The sequence below is a fragment of the Pseudophryne corroboree genome, chromosome 2, assembly GCF_028390025.1.
Source record: "Pseudophryne corroboree isolate aPseCor3 chromosome 2, aPseCor3.hap2, whole genome shotgun sequence".
NCBI lineage: Eukaryota > Metazoa > Chordata > Amphibia > Anura > Myobatrachidae > Pseudophryne > Pseudophryne corroboree.
In genome coordinates, this window is record NC_086445.1 from 272,001,616 (window position 1) to 272,012,834 (window position 11,219).

Sequence of the window (11,219 nt, forward strand, 5' to 3'; positions counted from 1 at the left end):
CAGCGGACCCTCGCATACTGCACTTACGATGCACTGGTCCCTGCCTGTAAACACCACTAACCATTCGCTACAATATTAGAGGACTATGAGCAAAATTTGTGGTGAGCAAAATTTACATTTGGTGGTCGAGCATAGCACAGACATATATATTACTGTGTGGGTCCTCACTATGCTAATTGCACTACAGGCATTTAATGAACTGGGAGTCTGTGTATATAATCTGTGAAATACCTGGTCACAGGATCTATTGGATCTAATTCTATTTGGACTTCTCTCTACATTTAGAGATATAGGGTGACATATAATAGGATGAGATTTTTAGACTTTTGAGACGTTTAGTCAAAAAACGGCCGAAATTGCCTGTTTTGAGTAATTCACAAATGTAATAGGATGTGAATTGCACTCTAATTCCCATTTTTCCCAGAGAAAATCGCACATTTTCACCTGTCGTTTTTATTTCGCACTTCAAATTGCATCCAGATATTTTCCCATTCAAAAGTATACAAATAGCAAATGTAATAGGATGCGATTTTGGGAATCGCACTTAAAAATGGACTAAAAACTGCACACAAAACAGACCAGGTAGAGACAGGCGATTTGGAGTACTTCCACCATCCCCCCAAAAAAGGTTACATTTTGCACAGGTGAGCCATACTTTCATCAGAAACACCCTTACAAATACCCCTACATCATCCAGGGCACCTGTGAGGGATTGAGCAATGGAGTTTTTGCAGTCAGGAGTTGAGCTGTGTGTATGTGATATTGCACGTTTGGAGGAGCTGCGCAGGAAGAGGGTGCAGGCTGCGCACCAAATCCAGGTCCCCAGATCACTTCGTGTTTCACGTAGGTACCGTGCGAGGGTGTACCTGGACTCACTCTCAGATCAAGCAGTGGTGATGTTTCGGTTGAACCGCACAAACCTCTTGAGCTTATATGAGCAGGTGAGACATGATTTGGAGCCATATGGCTCTGCCAACTATGCAGTGTCTGGGCTGCAAAAATTAATGTTTGCCCTGCGCCATTACATTGTAAAACATATAGCAAGAGTACCTAGCATAGTTTGTTAATGTAAATGTATTTTTGTCAGCAAAAATATGTGATCACTTACCAGTTTGTGGGGGTGATGCAGGCTGATCAGTATCAGCTATGTGTAGCCCGGAAAGTATCTCTGGCAGTATTATTCACTTAAGATGTTCCTCGTAGGCTGTGAACTGTATGGGTGCACTGGTACCTCCCCCTGTGCATCTGGACTCCTTTTTCTCTGCAGCCATCTTCGTTCTGAGCAGTCTTTTTATGTCGTTAAATCTTTTTTTAATGTTCACCACTTTTCACTTGAAAATGCTAACCGCATTAACTGCGTCTGTAATGTCCTCCCACATTTTGCGCTTACGCACCATATTAGTGCAATGGTTATCCTTCCCCAGAAGACGATAAAAAACTGGTACCATTGCCCTGACATTGCACAGTTTTCCTCATAGGAGAAATGCATATGGCGACCTGGCATAGGGCCTTCCTCACCCTCCTCCTCCTCCTCTGCGGCCTCCTCCTCCTCCTAAAACTGGCCCCATCACCCTCCTCCTCCTGCCAGTCGACATCACTAAGGTGAGGCTCCTCTAGCTCTTCCTCCTTCTCCCTCTCAAAATCCTCCTCCTCTGTGTCAGTTTGCCTGCTTCCAGCACCAGCCTCCTCCTGCTCCTCATGCTGAGCCTGCTCCTCCGCACTCCTCCCAGCCACTGCCCTCCTTGCCACCATGCTTCCTCTCTCCATGCTGCTCTCTCTGCCTCTCCTGGTCACTCTCCTCTCCATCCTACACTCCTCCCAGCCTAACAAAGAGCAAAATGGCACCGGAGCCCTTTATATAGGGTGTGTGATGCAGATTCCAGGGGACTTAGCATGGCCAATAGGTGGGGTTCTTTGCTTGTGTGTAATGGTGGTGTTGTAAATCGCCTTCTGGTTGGTCAGAAAAGCGCACATTGCCGGGTCATAATATCGTGACAAATCGCATGACATCGCAAGTTTCACTCCCGAATTCGCATCCCATTATATTTGCAATTTCTACAAAACATTAACGATTTCAAAACATGCGATAAGGGCGATTTCGGAATCTTACTAAAAATCTCATCCTATTACATGTCACCCATAATTTCTGGAAAATGGCATCTGGTGATCAATGTGATATATGGCTAGCCTTTATAAATATATATATATATATATATATACATACATACATATTTATATACTGTATATGTTGTACTAAAATTATGGCACAACATTTTTATTAAATACTTATTTTCTAACTGTTAAATTGCGCTCTCACACTCTATATATAGTTTGTTCATGTTGTCTAAGTAATCCAGATTGCTTAATGGGAGCAATAATGTTAACTACCCAAATATATTAATTTAAGAGTGATCAGCAATTTTATTATTACTAATATTGTTATATTTAAACTATATAAACTATATTCTTTCGCGCATTATTTAATAAATGTGTTTATAATTTTACTTGTGCAGGCCTTGAAATATTTATTGGTCAGTTGATTTATTGGTCAGTTGATTTATTGGTCAGTTGTTTTATATTTTGTTCCATGACCAATTGGTGTTTGTAGTTTAGACTCTTAAAGTTCTGTAATGATCACTGCTGTTGCTAAAACTGCACCAGGCCCAGATGCTGCCTAGACCACCCATGTGTTCTCCAACCAGTACCTTTATTCCCACTCTCACCGATGAACTCCCCATGTACTAATCGGTGATGTGCGGTGGGGTGAGGCAGGTGAGTCAGAGCCTTTCCTGTCATACTAACGTTTGTGCCAAAGTTTTGACTGTGTAAAGTATATGAAAAATACAAAGAATATGTTTGTATTATTCTAATTCCAAACCTCTGTAGTAAAAAGTATATGGCAGGTGAGCAAGTGCCTTCCCTGCCTATCTTTTCCACACATCTCTGATCAAACCTCACCAAATTTCCAGGAGTTTATTCTGCTGCACCTGTGTATAATGCCCACATGCACCCTTGAGCTCATATATTGCGTGTAAATCTGGCTCTGGTGCTAGCCAGTGCCTCCTGAGCCTCACTGCATGTCCCTGGTACTAATGCTGGAGGAAGTTCGCTAACCAATACCGGGATGGGAGGGCAGTGAAATGGGCATGAGGTCTAGAATAAGACATACCATAGCTGTCCACAACTGCAGCAATATTTGTTGTCCGTTGGCCTGATACAGGTTATCCAAACATTCCGAAATACGGAATATTCCGAAATACAGAATTTTTTGAGTGAGACTGAGATAGTGAAACCTTTTTCTGATGGCTCAATGTACACAAACTTTGTTCATAACACAAAGTTATTTAAAAATATTGTATTAAATGACCTTCAGGCTGTGTAAATAAGGTGTATATGAAACATGAATGAATTGTGTGAATGTACACAAACTTTATTTAATGCACAAAGTTATTAAAAATATTGGCTAAAATGTTACCTTCAGGCGGTGTGTATAAGATGTATATGAAACATAAATGCATTCTCTGCTTAGACTTGGGTCCCATCGCCATGATATCTCATTATGGTATAAAATTATTCCAAAATACGGAAAAATCCGATATCCTAAATACCTCTGGTCCCAAGCATTTTGGATAAGGGATACTCAACCTGTACCTCTATATAGATGAATACTCTGATTGGACATGTGTGACAGGCTTCTATGTATTCTGCCCATTTGGCGTGAGCAAATGGCAATATGGCCACCACTACGTGAGTAATAACTCTTTCAGTGGTGGTGAGGTCAGTACTGAAGCAATGCGAATAAGGAGACTAGCAGAAGTAATAGTGTGACTGCAAGCTGACATATTTGTTTATAGCAATAGTAAAAACAAATGTAAGGAACAAAAGCTATGAATCTTTCTTTTAGAATCTGCTGAAATTTCCGTTACTAATGCTGTTCATTACTCTGATTTCAGTGATCTTGATGATGCACTAGTCATATTTCAGCTGTACGAGAAGATAAAAGTTCCTGTGGATTGGGTGAGGGTAAACAAACCACCCCACCCTAAATTGGCAGAAAAAATGAAAAAGGTAACTTCACATATACTGTACATACTGTAATTGTATACGTGCTGCTACAGCATATGCAGCACATCCTCAGTTCGGTTTGGTTCTCAGAATGTGTTAAAAATGTGTCATCTAAAGAATAGACTTCTTTAGCGTCATTTATTTATGCAGAATTTCTTACAATATTAATTAGTTGTAGACATAAGTGAATTACATGCAGGAGTATTCACAATATTGGGCCAATAGTTTCAGGAATCATTTATTACTGGTTGAAACAAGTTATTGAAACAGATATATTTTAGATGTATGCAGTGTTTATTATGTAATTGTGCACAGTTTGTGACATTTGATGTTCTTATACATTTTGTTACTTAAATGCATTGTAAAAGGCCAATTTATTAAAACTGGCATGTCAAATAATACTTTTGCTCTTAATTTTCCAAATATCTGAGTTCAACCTTTGTAAATGTAAACTAGAGCACCCAGGATTGAGATTTAGAAGACTATAGACTCCCCTTACTACTTTCTTCCTTGCTCGCTTTTCTTCCTTTCCCGCTACCCCTTTCAGACCGCCAGCAATAACCCGGATTATTGCACATGAGCGCACAGCAACCCAGGTTGCGCCGCAGTCTGAAAGGGGCCAGTTGAAAAAATATGGGTCGAGTGTCCCGGTATTTTAATTAGGGTAGCGAGCAGGGTTGAACACAGGTTCAACCCAGCTCATAGTGCGTTGTGAACGGGTAAGCCGGGTTGATACAACCCGGACATGTACACACCATAGGAAGTGGCGGCGCTTGGAGATCATCTCATCTCCAAGCGCCGCCTCGGGATGCATTAGCGGTGATGTCACTAACCTGGCATATTGCTGGGTCAGGCTGAATGGGGTTTTGCCAAGTCGCACCACCCGGGAAGGACCCGTGAATAAATCCTGGGTGCCACTCTAAAAGGGGTATTACTGAATGAGTATCTATGTACAGTATCAATACAGCGCATTTAGTTTATTTTGAGCAACAATTGACTATTACTAAATGTAACAAAAGTATCATAATGACATTCAGAATCACTATTACAGTACTCATGTATTAGCTATTGCAGAATAAACAAACAGTTATACCCCATAAGCGATGTCTAGTACTGTACCACTAACATCCCATGGAAACACATTGCTTAGTTGAATTGGCCCCTCTGTGACATTCTTCCCCTCATTACTTACATTCTGAGAGCCATATCCCTTTGGCAACCAATATTATATGTCCCTCCAAGAAATATACTGAAAAGAAGAGAATGATCTGTAGGAGGATAGCTAAGGACCATGACTATCAGTTGCATGCATAAAAAGGCTATTAACTTGCTATTTAAAGAAAGAAAACCCTTCTATATGGGATTGCTTATAGAAATATTGGCACTAAAAAACGTTTAATATTTTCTATATTTTACAGCTTGAAAACTGTAACTATGCTGTGGACCTAGGGAAGAATAAAGCCAAGTTTTCTCTAGTTGGCATTGCTGGGCAGGACTTGCATGAGGGGAATCGGACCCTCACACTTGCTTTGATGTGGCAGTTAATGAGAAGGTATAGAACTGTAGAGTTTGGGATTTAATGGTCCTGGCATACACAGTGAGGGAGGGAACAGCCAGGCTTCATAAGGTTTATGACAGAGGTGGAATACACTGATGGAACTCCTTGATTACCCACAACCCAACACAAGAAAGTTCCTAGGGTGGGACTTGCTTTGGTCTAGAAATTGGCATGATCATTGTCAGCATGTATGCAGTATGCATCAGCCCTCAGGTTGTATGGCCGCCTGCAGGCATGTATGAAGCAAGACTACATCTGCTCTTAATTACCTGAACAGGTCCTTACTGTACTTAGCCTACATTAGACCCCCTTTTGCCTCCCCTGTCCTGCCTCTCCAATAGCACAAAGGTGCAACGTCACATGAAAGTAAGCCTATTTGCCAATTTTTATCTGACTTTTTTTGTGGGCATACAAATGACAATATTACAGTTACACAGCATACTATGCAAATAGACATACATCCATCTCTCTGGCCCTCTGACAGCATACACTTCCAAATCTACATGAGCCCTATAATGTCTATGGAGCATGTAGAGAGTATTTTGTAGGCAAATCTGTGATATAAATGGGTGTAGCACAAAGGGTTATGTCCATGAAAAAAAAGACTTTTAAAAGTGGTCAAGAATATAATAATACATAGCATGTTATCAGTTTAACAATGCTTTCTTTCCAGGTACACGCTGAATATCTTGGAGGACATTGGAGGAGGACAGAAGGTTAATGATGACACAATTGTCAACTGGGTGAATGATACACTCAGACAGGCTGGAAAGTCATCATCCATCTCTAGTTTCAAGGTAAAACGTCCACAAGATAAATTATTTACATACACTTTTGTATGGAAGCAAGTAATAAATGGCAAATTCATCTTGGCTTGTGTAATTAACCCCATTATAAACAACACATAGGGGCTCTGCCAATTAACACAGTACTGCTCCACTGTTGTAAGCCTCATTTCGACATGGCATTACAACCTGGTTTTGCTGTTTAAATTATTGCCGCTTTAAAAATCCGTCCAGACGCGTGTGAAGTACTGCACTTCCTGCTTCTCATAGGCTATTAGATTTAGTACATAGTATTGTACAGGGATGTAGTCACCATCCAGGCGGTCAGCATACCGATGCCGGGATCCCAGCCGCCAGAATGCCGGCAGGGGGGCCGAGGACTATTCCCACTCACGAGCCACCGAGCTTGCAGAGTGGCAAGCGCAGCAAGCCTGCAAGGGGCTTCTTTGCCCTCACCCCCCTGCCGGCATTCTGGCAGCCAGGATCCCGGCGTCGGTATACTGACTGCCAGGATCCTGGCCGCCGGTGACCCATACCCATACCCATTGTACAGTATGTTAAAACACACTGACTGATAACAGACACAGAAGAACTATATATAACATGCACAAAGTTACAAATAATTACTAATCCATAAGAAGAAAGTGTAGAGTAATCCCTGCAGCCATTGTCCTCGGACACTTTCATTCAGTTTTGTTCTTTGGGAATTTAGAATAATAAATAATGTTGATTCTGCAAAAGAAAATAATTGTATATTATTAATTAAAATAGATAATAAATTATCTGTTAGGAGACTGCCCTTTAAAAGCATTCAACCTGTGGGTCAGCACCTCAGATGGGGTCCCATATATGGTCCCACATTTTCTGGTTGTCAGATATAAAAAGCATGTTAATGTGGCGGGATCCCATACTGATCCAATAATGTGAACAGCTATTATAGGGTTTCTGGAACAATGGTCCTTTGGAACTTAGGTCTCTAACAAAGAAACACAGACAGACATATAGGGGTATATTCAATTGATGTCGGAAAGGATCCGACATTTCAGTATTCAATTTGTGGCCAAATCCGACAGGTTTTGGCCGTTTCTGACAATGTCAAACCGACTTTTTTTGAAGTCGGATTGACATTGTCGGAAACTGGGCTAAAACCAGTCAGATTTTGGGGGTAATTCCAAGTTGATCGCAGCAGAATTTTTGATAGCAATTTGGCAAAACCATGTGCACTGCAGGGGAGGCAGATATAACATGTGCAGAAAGAGTTAGATTTGGGTGGGTTATTTTATTTCTGTGCAGGGTAAATACTGGCTGCTTTATTTTTACACTGCAAATTAGATTGCAGATTCAACACACCACACCCAAATCTAACTCTCTCTGCACATGTTATATCTGCCTCCCCTGCAGTGCACATGGTTTTGCCCAGTTGCTAACAAAAATCCTGCTGCGATCAACTTGGAATTACTCCCCTTGTCCGCTAATCCGACAAAACATGTGGATCGGCAGATTAGCCGCGGATCCACGTGTTTTGTGGGATTAGCGGACAAAATTCGACAAGTCGGAATTTCTGACTTGTCGGAAAAATGGCAGTTTGATTGAATAGGTCGAATCTGGATTTGACCTTAAAATGACGGAAACTGACAATTCCGATTTGAATTGAATAGACCCCATAGAGTCCCAGCTAAAGAAAATAAATAGGGCTTGAACCTGACTTTAGTCTACAGTATATTTTTCCAAAATATTTTCTTTTAGGCTTATATTAATATTATTAATTGCCTTGTTGTGCTTTTATTTGGTTGAATAGAATGTGCAAAATATCATGTAACATGCCTATTTAACCCCTGCAGCAGTCTGCACACAATAAATTGCCTGGTCACGTATTAATTTAGGCAGTTCTCAAGCTGACCAATACCTATTTATTTACAATTTGTTGCTACTGTATCTTTATTAATACAATAAATGAAGATTTTGCTGTATTTGGAGATTCAATATTTTGTTTTCTCCTCCAAAGGATGGTAAAATAAGCACCAGTATGCCTGTACTGGATTTAATTGATGCAATTCAACCTGGCTCAATTAAATATGACCTTTTGAAAACAGAAGACCTAGATGATGGAGAGAAACTCAACAATGCCAAGTATGTATAAGCTGAAAGTCTTTCTTCTTTAAAATACATTACATTACAGTCACTGTCCAGGTACAGGTTTAAATTGTCGTTTGTCTCATGGATTGATGTAAAATACTGTAGTACAAACTTTAACTATTTCCAAAAGAATAGAAAGTCCACTGCAGTTTAGAATAAGTGCATTAATTAGTGTACACATGGCAATGGTGAGAATCCATGGAACGCGATATGTGTAAATACACAGAGGAAGCTGTAAATATGACTTTTTATGGCTGTAATGATTAATGTGTAGTGTGATTGATCAACTAAATATGGTTAACTGAGATAACAATGGAACATTTACAAGATAACAGACATAAAGTATGCACCATATGCTGCCAGTGTCAGAATCCAACTGAATTCAGTATGTCTCCATCTCTCTAATGCAGATATGCTATTTCCATGGCAAGGAAGATAGGAGCAAGAGTGTACGCTTTGCCAGAAGACCTGGTAGAGGTGAAACCCAAGATGGTCATGACGGTCTTTGCCTGTCTCATGGGGAGAGGACTTAAAGTGTAAAAGCCAGTGATATACATCATATGCCTAGTCAGTCTGTTCTGTATATAAGAGGTTTCTGCCAATGATCTATTGTCTTCACTCCACAGTCATGTCGGTCATTGCTTGTGATGGATAATGTGATCTAGTAAGAAGACACCTAAACTTTATTATGTCAGGAATATCCATCTCTTTATTATGTACAATGGGCTTCTTCTTAGTTTAGAAACTGAGGGGAACATTTACTAAGCAGTGATAAGAGCGAAGAAGTGAGCCAGTGGAGAAGTTGTCCTATCAACCAATCAGCAGCTCTGTATAATTTTATAGTATGCAAATTATAGATGTTACTTAAGTGCTGATTGGTTGCCATGGGCACTTCTCCACTGGCTCCACTTATCACTTATCTCCACTCTTATCACTGCTTAGTAAATGTCCCCCTGAATCATGTATTCCTTTCATTATATGTATATCACATCATCAGCAGCAGCAGCAGCAGCAGCACTTGTACATCTTTCATCTTACTTTAAGTGACTCACAACAAATATTAAACATGACCTGTTTTTGTTATACTGTGCTTTCTTTTTATGTCTCCTGGTTGCACTTCATTATAATTACTATGGTATATTTAACATATAACGGAGCTGGAAAGGCAAAACTCTCTAACTGGCATGCGGGCAGCATGGAAATTGTAGTGCTGCAAAATTATGCTTGTCAAGATGGTGGTGTCTTCAGGACAGACTTGCTGATACCATGGAGATCTCTAGAGAGGAGATCCAATTGGAATGTTTGGGGGGAGGTGTACACTTTGCATCAATAAGCCCCACCCCTGCTGCACTGTGCATTGATTAGTGGCATCAAGGACTGAGGGGCAAGGCTTAATGACACGATTCACTGTGACTTGCTTCATCAAGCCTCTGGACTGCCTTCCTCCTCATTGAGATCGTCCAGGCTGGTCTACTTTCACGGGCTCCTGGACTGCTTCAGGGTGTTCCTTGCTAAAAGTGGGGTGCACACATTAATGCACTTCAACTTGTGCCACATGCGAAAACTCTTAAGAAAGAGAGCCCTGCACTGTCTCTCTGTCCAAGCACTAGGACTACTGTATAGGGTGGAGATGCACTAAGCTTTGGGGAGTGATAAAGTGCATGGAGATAAAGCCATGTTACATGTTTTGTTTAAAAATAACAGTCCTGAGCTGATTAGTTGGTACTTTATCTCTCTCCACTTTATCACTCTCCAAGGCTTTAGTACATGACTGCCGGAGGAGTGACCTACAACCTAGTGTGCTACTGTGCAGCATGTCTCCAGCTTCATACTCCATGCTAGTTGGACGTGTCCCTGAGAGTTCGCAGTAATACCTCAGTAGAGATGGCATTAAACAGGCTAGTAAGGCCACATAGATCAGCTGCAGCACCACCGCTATATCGCTATATATGTGCACTGTATATACACTGTATATACAGACACTGTATATACAGACTACCTGTCGCAAACCACCTGCATTTACCTATATGTTCCTGACTGGATATGATACACATCATATACAGCACTGTGTACCTGTTGTACATACCTTGAGAAACAAATTGTATATACAGAATATACCCAGTGCTAGCCAAACCTGAATATCCAATAAAACTATTATCCATCTGCAGCCATTCTCATATACGAGTTAATATTATTCAGTAATTGAACATACAGGTATTAATAGTAAACAAATAAGTAAACAGTGATAATAAAAATATATACACATGATATACTAATATATCTATGAAAAACTGTCAGAGTCCTAAAAAAATTATAGAATATCTAATATACAGAATATCTGTGTCCATGTGTGTTTATATATATATATATATATATATATATACACACACACACACACACACACACACACACACACACACACACACACACACACACACGCAGTATACATATATATATATATATATATATAAATATACACTGTATGTATGTATATATATATATATATATATATATATATATATACACAGTGTATCTATCTATCTATCTATATATACACAACAAAATTCCAAGTGCGCACAATGACTTCTAAAATATAAATGACTGATTGTCAATTAACATACAACCAACAACCATAAAAAAATTCACAATAATTTATTAAAAACAGTTCATTGGAC

The 11,219-nt window shown here is 40.0% G+C and overlaps 1 protein-coding gene across 1 annotated transcript in view; it reads left to right on the forward strand.

The window, feature by feature from the left end:
- LCP1 (lymphocyte cytosolic protein 1) overlaps window positions 1–9,627 on the forward strand; it is a 168,170-nt gene extending 158,543 nt beyond the window's left edge. The window contains exons 12-16 of the mRNA XM_063952813.1: window positions 3,954–4,068; window positions 5,484–5,617; window positions 6,297–6,420; window positions 8,414–8,538; window positions 8,955–9,627. Of these exons, the coding sequence (XP_063808883.1) occupies window positions 3,954–4,068; window positions 5,484–5,617; window positions 6,297–6,420; window positions 8,414–8,538; window positions 8,955–9,084 (628 nt within the window). The 3' untranslated portion in view covers window positions 9,085–9,627. The remainder of the gene's footprint in view (window positions 1–3,953; window positions 4,069–5,483; window positions 5,618–6,296; window positions 6,421–8,413; window positions 8,539–8,954) is intronic.
- Window positions 9,628–11,219: the final 1,592 nt, after the last annotated feature.